The 13474-nt window shown below is 45.5% G+C and overlaps 1 protein-coding gene across 1 annotated transcript in view; it reads right to left on the bottom strand.

The window, feature by feature from the left end:
* The window catches only part of LOC110487634 (exostosin-1b-like), a 95943-nt gene extending 85115 nt beyond the window's left edge, over positions 1-10828 (bottom strand). Inside the window, exon 1 of the mRNA XM_036971037.1 lies at positions 8951-10828. Within this exon, the coding sequence (XP_036826932.1) occupies positions 8951-9894 (944 nt within the window). The 5' untranslated portion in view covers positions 9895-10828. The remainder of the gene's footprint in view (positions 1-8950) is intronic.
* Between the last annotated feature and the right edge of the window lie 2646 nt (positions 10829-13474).

Raw genomic sequence — 13474 nt, 5'->3', positions numbered from 1 at the left:
ATCATGTTCCTCCATTAATTCAGCACATTTCAGCAGTAGGCCTAGGCTACCTCGACACAGAGCGCACCCGGATCGTACAAACTTTGTATCGGCAGTCAAACAAAAGTCAAATGACCAAAGTTGCTAAGCTTGCTAGATAACCAACAAATGACAGAATCTCCAAGTTGGCAAAATCGAGTTGATACCACAGATAGCAGACCAGCTCATAAATAACAGGAAAATTGAGAGTAAATTGTTTAAATATCAAGGCATCTTAACGTGGACCATCTGTTTAAAAAAATATATATATCCATAGCCACTCTCATACCATTTGTTGATAACACATTCTCTACCGAATCTCTCATATGGGCAGCAAAAGGAAACAGCGAAGAGAAGCAGGTGAAATGTTAGAGGTATTTTGACATGCATAGGCGAGACGTGCTTTGATAATGCCACATATGGATCACAGAATAAAGTTAGGAGTCACGATTTTGGGTTTCAGTGGGATTGGGGTAACAGGAATAGATAAAGCCAATAGATAAATAAAACACTTGATTTAAGGCTACATGATTGCATGCTACATTGTTCTGATCGGTGATAGCTAAATTTGTTTGCTCATCGATCACTTATCCATCCAGAGATCAATTAACTAATAGACAGAGATAGAGATTCCGTGAAACAAAATCACATTGATTGACTATCAGACAAGTCACAGGCTTTGGGTCTGAAGTAGGACAGTTTACTATGTGAGTGAAGCACAAAATCCACTTGCGCAACATGCTCGCAAAATGTTCTGATCAGCTAATATGAGCAAACTAGAAGAGAGACTAGCACTCACTTCAAATTTAGCTAACATTTTCCCAGCCTAATTGTTACCAAACATCCAAACAGAGATTCAGTGACAACAACAATCGGACATTTATCTCGACGAGTCCTCCACGCTCGCCTCAGAGCAGCGCTATCCCAATGAAAATGATGCTGAAATTAGAATTGCTTACAATTAGTACAATGGTTGCATTTTACTTTGCATTACATACACCTTGATACATATCAGTTAAAACACAACCAGTAGGTCAAAGAGCCAGACCAACATGATACAAACACGTCTACAGACGTCATAAAGACGTCAGTGAAAACTCAATTGAGACAGACAAACAAACACGCACCTAAGAGTGATCGTATTTGAAACACAAAACACACCCATGAACATAGAAAGCAAGTGGGAGGGGTGGCAAACATGCATGAACAACTTTGGGATTTGATTCAAACGGTATGAAAAGAAGCGAGACACTGACTCGGGGAATAAAACACTATGTGAAAGGCTGTTAGTCACAGTTTTGCTACCAGTCTAAAAGGGCATAAAGATGCACTGCTGCATTAAAAAGGATCACTAATCCCCCCCAGATAAAAACGAGCAGCTTCGTCAAAACCTTGAAACCCGAATTAAAAGACTTGTTAAATTCCGGTGTCACTGTGCCTATGGCTCTACAACGTCCCGTCCCCCGACCTCCCTCCTGCTCTCACCTTGAGAGAACGTGGAGTCTAGCAAGCAAAAGCGTCAAGACAAACAAGAAAGCAGAAGCTCTGGAAACAAAGTGCTGCCGTGTCACAACTTCCTGTGGAAATAAACATTCAAACCTTGGGAATAACACCTGCCGAGCAGCTAACCGGAGTAAGACGCGCAAGCGGCGGATTCCCAGGACAGGCCTTGAGTCGCTTTGATCCCAAAGATACGGTTGACTAAAACAAAACACTGCAAACCAGGATACAGTTTCAAAATACTGTACAAGCAACAATTACCGTCGGCATCAGTTTACCAGACGAGGTAAAAATCTGTCGTTCTGCCCGTGAACAAGGCAGTTAAACCCACTGTTCCCCGGTAGGCCGTCACTGTAAATAAGAATTTGTTCTTAACTGGACTTGCCTAGTTAAATAAAAAAGGTGGGGGGGGGGGAAAAATGACAGATGAAAAACCACAAAATCGCTAGGTCACAAAACACAGAGTTTAAAATGGTGGGAAACTGTCCTCTCTCAGGCTGTGGGGCCACCTCTGAGTCACTCAACAGAAATGCAACCTCAAATGACTTTCACAAAGAAACCTAATGGAAGAAATGCCTTCATTACCTTCCCATGAAGGCATTTGGCTTACTTCTGCGTTTGCACTAATTGGTAAACGGCCAGGCCAGATTCCATATGTATAGCGGATTAAGTTTGCAGAGCTTAAAATGATTTTAAAAAGAAAACGCCCGTTTTGAATCCCCTTAACTGAAAAGGAGGCCATGTAGGAACTTGTGAATAAACAGAGAAACAAACTGCAAAGTACAAAAAAATCTGCCCTGATAGACAAAATAATTTAATATTCTCCCCATCCATGCTTGGCATACAGTCTCCTCCATAAGACCAGGTGCCGCCCACTACATCCACCACCCCCTCAGTGTTGGGTTGGCTGGTGATCCGTGAAGTGTCATGAGATTCCACCAAATGAGAGGGGGGGAGGTTGCTGGAGTGTCTGAGCAGCCATTGTTGCCGGCATCCAGGGTTCAAAAGGGGGGGAAAAAAGTCATGAGAGAGCAGCCTCAAGTAATGATTGGCTAAGAGGAGAGATCTTAGGGGGGAGGGACGTGGGACTGGACTTTCGGTGCTCAGAGCCTTGAGGAGAGGTTTGGAATGAGGGGGGGGGGCAGAGCAGCCATATGGGGGGCTGTCGTCGTCAACAAGGCACAGGCGGTGGCTAATGAACCAGAGCAAACTTTCACACAACAGGGCCCCTTCTAAGCGCCCAGGGCAGCAGAGCCTTCACACCCACAAAGGGGAAGTCATACTAACCCATAAAGTACAAGCTAGGAGGACAAGCCAGACAACCCTCTACCACCACTTCAGCAAAACACTGATGGCCAGGCTCCTACTTTCTACCAAACACGTCAACATTCAGGAACATAATGCTTTTTTTTTTTAAATTTTAAAGGCACCCCCCTTTCACAAATTACTATTTGAATATGAATACAGTGGAGAGAGGCATTTGTTTTCACTCTCGTGGTGGTGAAAGGGGTCAGTGTATTGAGGCCAGACGGTGACGTAAACTATCTGCCGTTCTATTGAAGTACTGACACGAGGTGGTGTTACATTTCTCCTGGGGCCATCAAATGTGCCTTTCCTGCTGTAAAACTACCCCCTGGTGCTGTAACGCCCTGAGGGAGGACAGTCAGGGAGCAAAAAGCTAGTTACCCTAGGCTCCAGTTCCTGGCCAGTGTCCAGAACAGAAGTAGGTCATGGTTATTGCCTGCACGCTGACGAGATGGGGTCGGTCATGGGTTTCAAAAGCCGGGTGGGTCACAGAGAGTCATTTCGGGAAGAGCGACGAATCCCTGAGATGCCTCACCCATAGCCCACCTCACTCACAGCACCAATTGAGTCCATGTAGGCTAACAAGCATGCAACCACAGCCTATTCACACTGACCGTAAAACGTGTGCCAACTGGGCTAGTTTGAGCAGCCTAACAGTAGGAGATCCCTGAGAAGACAATAAAACAACATTAGATTACAGGAAGTGCTTTATGGAATATCATATTTCTTAATATCCTTTAAACTGAGTGGATAGCCTGTTAACTTACCCCAAGCTGACAAGGTACAAATCTGTCATTCTGCCACTGAACAAGGCAGTTAACCCACTCTTCCTAGGCCATCATTGACAATAAGAAGTTGTTCTTAACTGACTTGCATAGTTAAATAAAAAGGTAAAATAAAAAAATACCTGCCTAACTCATCACTTTAGTGGATGGAGGGAGTAGGGGGGGAAGAGATGATTTTACCACTGTACCCCTCCCACTTATTAATTCATGCCTCCCAAGCATTCCAGGAACAAAAAGACTTTCGTTTCCCACCTTGTCATTTTGTACTTTCAGTTACTGCTGCGTGATTTGCCTCCGGTTTTGGAGAAACGGTGGGTTCTTAAATGGAGGAAATTATCCACAGGGGGCAGCCCCGGCACTCCCCTAATGCCCAGATCGATTTTCATTCGGAGTGAAACACTCCCGATTGATCAATCCCTCTCCACCACTAGCCAAGCGGAGGTGGCTGGACTGGGACTGAGCCAGTAAAGCCCAGCTCGGTCGGACTTGCTCAGTTTCGTCCCACCTGGTCTCTCAGCTGCCGCGGGCCAAGAGCCACGTCGTCATGGTAATCCCCGTGGTGACTGTGGGCCGCCAAGGCACAGACAGAGTTCACAACCCATCCTCGCTCCGCACACACCACAGAGGTGTGCAGACACACAAAACACAGATGCAAAGCAGACCGACATATCAGCATGATCAGGAGCAACCCCCACAGAGTTGGGGCCGACGATCATAGAGTACAAAGCCTCGACAACTGAGATTCTGATTGCGAGGGAACCATAAACATGTCGAGGAGAAATTGGATGAATAGATTGACAGATGAGATCAAAAATGTCCACGCCGGTGTAGGCTAGACTACATCTTCCATGGAAATAATCAAACAGCGCTAATTAGGGGAAACTAGCATTCCCCGCTAATTTCCTGCTGGTCATTAGCATATTTTGGTGTGATCATGGCCCAGTGCTTTATTTAAGTGAGAGGAGGACGATGAAATATTCATGATGTATTAATCTGACAAGAGTAAGCAAACAACGGCGAACCGGGGAGCATGACCCACCCCCCCACCCCCCCCCCCCGAGTATCAGGCCGTGGCATGCAGCAAATTACATGTTCTGTGTTAACCTCGAGTGCCACATCCACTCTACTATCATGCCAAGATCTGTCCAGAGAATAACTGCCATCGACGTGTGAAAATGGTATTCATAATGCTATTTTAAACATGATAAGACGGGGATGCCGTCTTTGCTTGGCCAGGTTTGCTAATACATCTCTGGCACCGTGTCAACAAAATGCCACGCTCTGCGTCGTAAAGGAGGAAATGGAAATATGGCAGCAAGCCACCGCCGCCCCAAATCACATCAGTGTTTCCATTTCATTTTGATCGCACAGAATGAACGAGAGAGAGAGAGAGAGAGAGCAACGCAGCATGGCCAGCCCCCTCCTCTTCAAGAGGATTTACTCAAGTGGGAACATTCCTGCTGATGACGCAGTTGCGAAAATGAAAATGCACCATCCCGCCGACCCATCCCTCGGCCTGATATTGCAGCCTTGGGGGGGCTTCATAGAGGAAAGAACACAGACACATAAAATACACACGTACATTGGGTAACTCTTAGACGTGCAGTGCTCACTCAAAAACACTCTGGCTCTCATAAAAACACCCCCCTTCAACGGAGTGGAGGAGTCCCCGGAGTGACCTTGAGATGTGGCGGCCTGCTAGTGAAGTGGCTAAAGTACAAAGTCAATACCGGCCGACTAAACTGGTTAACTATTAAATGGGGGATCATGATCTAGCCGTCTGCTGGGAAAGTTGTAAGGAGGAAGAAACAAGTAATACGCAGCAAAACTCAAGAGAGGAGGCATGTTGGAAAGTTGGGACAGATTTCACAGTTTATGATAGAGTACTCTGATATAGGCTGTAATGTAACTAGCAGCACAGACACGGAGTACACCCAACATTAGGAACACCTTCCTAATACAGAGTTGCACCCCCTCCGTTTGCCCTCAGATCAGCCTCAATTCGCCGGGGCATGGACTCCACAAGGCGTCGAAAGCGTTCCACAGGGACGCTGGCCCATGTTGGCTCCACTGCTTCCCACAGTTGTGTCAAGTTGGCTGGGTGTCATTTGGGGTGGTGGACCATTGGTGAGACACACAGGAAACGGTTGATTGTTACAGTTCTTGACACAAACTGGTGTGGCTGGCACATACTACTCTGTAGCGGTGCGTGGGTGACAATCTACCGGGGAAGCCAAGCCAATAGAAAAACCATATTACAACCTGTTGTGATAATTGCGGTTTTTGCTCTACAACCCATTCGTTCAGACACCAATGTGAGACACCATAATGACGTGACCAAAAACAAAAAAGAAGACAGTCACAGTGGCGGAATAAATTCAACTACACGCGCGTTTGTTTCATCACAAAACCAGAGAACATCTGTCTGGGGAAGTCCACAAGCAAATATTGCATGTAACAGTTCCATGACCTGCAGCATGGTCAAGCAAGTCCATGTTTGTCCGTTTACTAAAACTACTGATTTAGAACCACAGAGAGTTACCACAAGTCAGCACAAAGACAACAGGAGCACCCACTCTGATATTCCAGCACCATTTCAACTTAAAACATCAAATCAACAAGGCAATTTTCTTAGTTTAATACACTGAAAACAATGTAGTCATGTGGCTGTCCATGGTACTGATTTGTGTCCGTCTGTGTGCAAGTTTTTAAAAAGATTTTAACTTAACTACTTGTAGACTAGTTGAACACCAATGCTATCCTCCTCTCTTTCATGATGGCAAAACAGTATATGGCTGTCATACAGTACACTTGGTTTTCATTGGCTACCTAGCTAAAATGTTTGCTAGCCTAACTTCCTCACATGGGCAACAATGAACCAGCTAAGATGGCTAGCTAGTTAATGTAGGCTTACATCTAGGCTACATATTGAACTTCAATCTGCCCAGGCCAGTGGCACAATATATGCATTTATGGTAAGTTCAGAATCAATCATAATCATTGGCCTGTACAGAGAATTAAGTCAAAACCACACGTCCAAATTCACATCTCCATCCGTGGCTTGGGAAAAGGCCAATTTAGCAAGCCAGCTACTGCAGGACATCAACAAAATGGGTACCAGAAAACAGACACATTTGTCTGACAATGATGTTTTGCTTAGGATGTTGTTTGATTGGTGTGAAGCCAAATCCAAAACTGGTCTCCCTTTCGGGGTGTTTTGCTGCACCAGGACAACCCACTGTTGACCTCAGCTCAAATTATTTATTATTATTTTTTTATATCAAGGTAGGCCAGATGCTTTCTGGCATTAATCAACTGCTACAGCTCTTTCATTCCAGACAGCATCAGATACATGGGCTACACATACTGAGACAGAGTTTCTGTTTCCACTCACTCGGATGATTTCTCCGGTGAGTTTCAGCCACCTGCGAATTGACCGAAAAATTCTGAAAAAAGACTAAAGAGAAAAATAATGTTTACTTGTCATCCATGAAGACACACCAATGCTACTACCATACCCCATTCAAAGGCACTGAAAATTATCATCTTACCCATTCACCTTCTGAATGGCACACTAAGACAATCCATGTCTCAATTGTCAAGGCTTAAAAATCCTTCAACAGTGTCCGGGGCTACCAGGCACTGCCTGTGTGTGAACATGTGTTTTAAAAGCCTTCCCATATCTGCTGCTCCTGCCACATTCCTCTTAGAGGCTGAAAGGTCAGAGGTCAAGAGTGGAAAAAGGTTGAGATGAGGCACCACGTTGACAGCTCCATCGTTTTACAGCTCTATGGACAGAGAATATCTAAAAAAAATATATATACACCACTGATTGTGAGAGACACTCTGGCTGTGAACGCAGCCCATAGAGTACGCACCAGCCCAAGCCACGTCAGTGCTAACCTGAGCAGTCGAGAGAAAATTACCTGGAATTTAGATAATGGGTGACATTTCTACAGGTGACACGAGCCAAAAGCATCACTCTGGGAGAAGAGCAGATTGCAAGGGCAGATAAAGGGGAGAAAGATGACAAAATGGACCAGCACTTACGTGTGGGGATGTTGTTAAAGCATATTTGCAATTGGCGGTGTGTCATAGGGCAGCGTGTTCTCATTCCAGTGAGTTTCCGTTCATGAAAAGTTCAGTTTTAGTTAGATTTCCCTTTGACCAAACTAGGCCTATAGATAGAATGCGTCCCAACTGGCACCCTATTCCCTGCATTACTTTAGGCCTTGGTCAAGACAAAGTAGTGCACTATATAGGGAATAGGGTGCCATTTGGGACGTAGGGCTAGTTATGGCCCCTCACAAGTGTCTGGATATATTTAGTCTTCAATGTAGTACGGTTTTATCCAATCTCTGACTTCCCTGAACTTTTAAACAGTAACATCATTGGCCTAAAGTATGAGGGGGGGGGCCTAAACGCAGCCTAAAACACAGCCTAAAACAAACCCGCATCACTCTCAGAGAAATAAACTTGGCAATGCGCTTACGATTAGTATAAACTTCCATGACAAAGTTTCCTATCATGGTTACAATGGGATACCTGTCCTTTGGGTGATTTGACTTAAACTGGCATCATTGCGACCCAACATGAGATGTGGTCTCCACGATCAGTGAGAATACGCAAAGCACAACCCTAGCCTACTATCAAAGTAATATGGCCATGACGATGAAAATGATTTGGGATGCAGGCCAGGCCTACCCAGGCCAGATTACATTAACAGCAATACACAACAGAATTCCAACTGACTTGGCTAATAAGTCTAGGCCTAATAAATATTGTGCTTATTCATTATACATGGGAGTTTATAGCAGTGTGATGCAAGGTCACACACACTCCCACAGTGCACATTGCTTTATTCTGTTAAAGTATACTGCAAATAAAACGCTTCAGTACATATCCTCGTTTGGCTACGATATCAGTGAAGTGGGTTCAATTCTTGTGTACGAGGGGGCGGTGTCCGGGGTGATTTAGGCAGACCCTGGGAAAGGTAATTGACAGGCTGGCTGCAGACCTTTTTTTTGTTCACGCTTGAAAGGGAGCGAGGTTAGGGGGGGGTAGGCCAGGAAGGGAATCATAAACCATTGCAGTCCCTGAGAATGGCAGTCAATGGCTTTGTGTGCCAATAAAATGAGTTCACAATCTGCTCACAAAACACACACCATACCGCACGCCATGGAGACCCTTAAGGATGCAGGCAAGGGTGCCCAGTTTTGGAATGGTAAAGGACACCCATTGTAAACTCTAATGGAGACCAACGGTGGTCACTGTTCATGTACACAGTGGTAATATGACCAAAACCACACTTTTGTGTTTTAATCCGTCAACACATTACTTACTTGTCATATTCTGCGTTGTCCTTTTCACAGCGTGCGTCCTTGTGTTTCTGCCAATCCTTGCCGTGTTTGCAGGTGGTGAGGAGCACCACGTCCTCCTGGTTATGGACATGATATAAGGCATTCCTCGTGTCTGACCCTATCCCTGTAAGGTATCGCTTCCCCTTAAACACGAGCATGTATTTCCTGAAAGGTGGGATGGAGTTGTACTTTAGGTACCCCCTGTCCCCTCCGGTCCTAGGGTGCTCCTTGGAGAACAGCGGGATGGACACGTCAAAGTTGGGCCTGAAGATCTCGGTACTGATGCTGGCCTTGGCCAACATGGCCTGGCCTATGTCGAAACCTAGGTCTTCCGTGTAGTCCGGCCATGTCCCAGAGTACAAGTTAAATATGAGGTGGTTTCTGCCGTTGTTCCAGAGATGAAGGTTCTGGACCTTGGTTTTGAGATTGTGCACGTACTGCGGAGACAGCGAGTCCCGGTCCAGGGTGTCCAAGCTCAGGATGAATAGACAAGCTTGACCCGGGTCAGTGGTGTAGAACCTGGATCCCTCAACAATCGACAAAATATTCTGGTAACTTTCGGAGATTTTCTCCCCTTTCTGCTGGGGGTAGACATACACTTTGAAATCGTTCCTTTTGCATGCTGAGAAATCAAAGCACGAATCCATGCGACATCTTTTGCCTTTGTACACACTTGTGTTAACGTCCCTCTTTTGCCTTGGCGATATGTGAATGTTGTATTCCTCGGTGTCCGGTTGATCCCAGAGTAGGAATTGTTGTAAAGGGTCCGAGAAGTGTGGCCACGGCTGGTCGGGGCGATATCCATTATGGCTCCGGTCATGCCGGTTCCTGCCCGAAGATGGAAGTTGTACACCTCCAAAGTAGAACAGTAGAACTAGACATGTACCGGCAGAGAGCAGGATTAAATATCGTTTTTTGGCCTGCATGTGTCCTACGAATAGGGGCAAGTTGTTTACAAATAAATTCGAAGTGGCCAGAAGTTAGGCTCTCACCACTTCCAACTGCACCCCTCTGCCATCTTCCAGCCCGCAAAGATTTCAAACTCGTGTCTTCCCACTTCTTCGTATTCCGTGCCCCAATCCAGCGATTGATCCAGAGCATGTGGGCGATTTTAAATGCGTTTTCTCCCCCTTCTAGCTAGTTTTACCATTTCACTCCCTCGACCAAGTAAAAACAAATCAGATATCCTACGCTCTCTGCCCCTCTCGCTCCCTCCCTCATACAGCCAAGCTGTATTCAAATGCTAAACTGCGCCCGGTTAGAGGTGCCCGAAGCCTTTTTATTAGCTCTTTACCCTGCGAGAGTAGCGGCAGGGGTTCGTGAGGTTCCCTGCCTTGGCCAACACAGAAAAGGTATCCCACGTCTGAGATGTAAAAGTCGTTAACACGCCGGCTGGGATTTAAAGCAGTCGGTGTGGCGGGTTTAGATCCAGAGGTCTCGGAGTAGAATTCGTCTTGTTCCTCGCGCTTTCTAAAGCGATATTTCACTCCATGGTTCCATAAACGAACGAGTAAAGCGTAGTAGAACAAGAGCGGTTCATCAGTGCAAATGTAGCCCCACAAATCCCTGCATTTCTCTTATGTTTTAATCTCCCGACAGACCTCATACACGCAACAAAAAAAATAATCTCATCGGAGAATAGGGCCTGATATAAACGAAGAAACGGACGCAACGATCTCAGACAGTACTTACAGTTACAATGTGACTTCGCAAATGCATTGAAATTGTTACCGATATGGGATTCCTTGATCCTAGTGTCCAATTACCAAACACTCAATTGTTCCGATTCTTACTCTGTAATGTTCCAATCCCGACACGATGGAAGCAGATTTGACGTCCCATCAGTGTGTATACGCTTTTCTCATTGGTCTATCCTTGGGACCGGAAAAGGCAGTGCTTCGAATGCACCCATTCACAACTGCAGCGCTCTCGCCGAAGAATTTAAAGCGCGAGTAAAAATATCGAAAACTATCGAACACTTTGCGCAATAAGTATATATATATATATATATTGTTTTTCCATATTATATTGCAAGTAATTATTATAAACTGTCACCACTGTCTTGAAATAACTAGTTTGATGTTATTTCCTGTAGTAGAGGTTGACGCTGTGGCCAAGACCCAGTGTTGCTTTAGTGTGCAAACAAAATTACGGTAACCAAACGTGAGTGCCCTACGGTAACGTTTACACAGCACAAATTGATGGTTCAGGAGTGAGTGAAAGTGTAGACCTATAGGTTGATCAGACATAATACATCTAAAGATTTTCACAAACATATAAAACATTTTTTATTTAAAACTATAAATGTGCAGAGCCGAAAAAGATAGTTTCACACAAACCAAAGTGCCCTGACTAATGACAAAGATTAATAGCTCCAAATCGCTCGAGGAGGCACACCATGCCTCATAATCTACACAGCTGCCATTTTGTGGAACAACACTCAGGCTGGGTGAAGGGGCCATCCTCGTTTTTTTATGGCTAATTAGTTTAGGAAGAAGGGGGGTGGTAATTAAACATGACCAATGAGAGGGACCGGCTGGGAGCTGGGCCAGAATCCTGGGGGTTAGCCAGCCTCAGTTTTACCCTTTTCATACTGCGGTGCCGAGTCCGACCTGAACCATACCGTGCTGGCAAAAAAATGTTTTTTGCACATTCGCCTGATTCACAATATTGTGCCAACCTGAACCATACTGTACTGGCTCAGATATTTCCTCTTCTCATGGTCTTTTCCAGCTTGGTTCCATAAATTATGGATGGGTGGAACCTGTACCCAGGCCAGTTCAATACAGCTCAGCTTAGTTCGGCTCGGCTCAGTAGTGTAAATAGTGTGCCGTTGAGACAAAGCCTCCTTTAGGCCCCCAACACCAGCCACCTTTAGGGCCATAGGGACCCCTTCATTTACCTTTGAAAGTAATTGTGCCCCTCGTGCTAATCGTGGCAATCACTTGCTGGCAATTACATTTAATTTAATCACCAATTAATTGCTGTTATAATTTATACCTAATCTGACCCACTTTTCCTACATGGTGTTACATGAGATTTTTTATTTTATTGAATCCTTATTTAACTAGGCAAGTCAGTTAAGAACAAATTATTATTTACAATGACTGGCTACACCGGCCAAACCCGGACGAGGCTGGGCCAATTGTGCGCCGCCCTATGGGACTCCCAATCACGGCCGGTTGTGATACAGCCTGGAATCGAACAAGGATGTCTGAAGTGACACCTCTAGCACGGAGATACAGTGCCTTAGACCCCTGCGTCACTCGGGAGCCCCACTCGGGAGCTAAACGAACCAACTCCAGACAGGGCACCTCTGGTTGGTTGAGAACAGCTAGATTACCTGAAGGATTGCTATGGTATACAGATGAGCTGTTTGTGAAGCAGCACTTCCTCCCCGCATCGGCAGGCGACTGTGATAAAGGCCACGGTAAATTAGGGCGGCGGTAAACAAATACCCACGGCTGGGAAGGTAATCCCAGGGTTCAGGGAGTTCTAGGCAGATGGAAGACAAAACAGCCTTTGAGAGTGCAGATCGGGCACAGATAACTCCCCTTAGGATGATGTAACGAGCTCGAGTGCTCCAGGAGGCTGGAGACGCAGATAGACCTGGATAAAGGATGTGTGTGTGTGTGTCTGTGTGTGTGAGCACGCAGTGTGTGTGTGTGTGTGTGTGTGTGTGAGCACAAAAACAGACAAACACAACAGGGCCGTGTAACCCAACCTCAAAATCCCAACACACCCTCATTGGGAACCAAAACACAGCAGGCCAGGATTTGTTGTGGGGGGGTGGGGTGGGGGGGGACAATAAAGGGTCTGCAAACCTAATAGAGGTCACTTTGTACAGACAGGGTGAGGGAGAGGCTCATAAAAACATGGAATTGAGTTATATTGATGTAATCTCCTATTCATGGTCTCCTTGGGAGTGTGTTCTACTGTACACAATGTTTATCCCTGGCATTGTTGTGATGGGGTTTAGGATACATTACACCTGTTCAAATATTCACTCCACATCCATTGTCTTGTCCCCGACGTGTTCTAATCATTTCTCAAGGATGATATCTGCAAACTTGGAGAGGTGAAAAGTTCGGAGGAGAAATATCAACTTAATCTAATAGAATCCCGGTCATTTAAATCCTTGAGGGCTCAACATCCCGATGCAATAAACATTGGTGGTAGACTTTCCCAAAGACAATAGACATCTCACAACAACGCCTAAAAAGGCCAGAGGACTTTTCAGTAAGTCATATAGTACAGTAGCATTGTACAGGCACAGTGCGACTCATGTAGCTACGGCTACTGAGTGGGAGTTAGTGTGGTCTTGGAAGTTGTGTTCTCCTTCTCTCACGCTCACGGAATACCTCTAGGCGAATGAATGTTAAGTTGGGGTTCCCAGCCTTTTCAAATGCTGCTCAGAGCTTGGTGTGTGGGATGCTATAGCAATCTTCCTCCTTTTTATTTATTTATTTCAAATGACCTTTAGACTGCAGTAGCAGGGATTTCTTT

Source organism: Oncorhynchus mykiss, chromosome 32 (assembly GCF_013265735.2).
Source record: "Oncorhynchus mykiss isolate Arlee chromosome 32, USDA_OmykA_1.1, whole genome shotgun sequence".
NCBI classification, from domain to species: domain Eukaryota; kingdom Metazoa; phylum Chordata; class Actinopteri; order Salmoniformes; family Salmonidae; genus Oncorhynchus; species Oncorhynchus mykiss.
The sequence above is the reverse complement of the archived record's forward strand: the minus strand, read 5'-3'. Positions and strand labels throughout refer to the sequence as shown.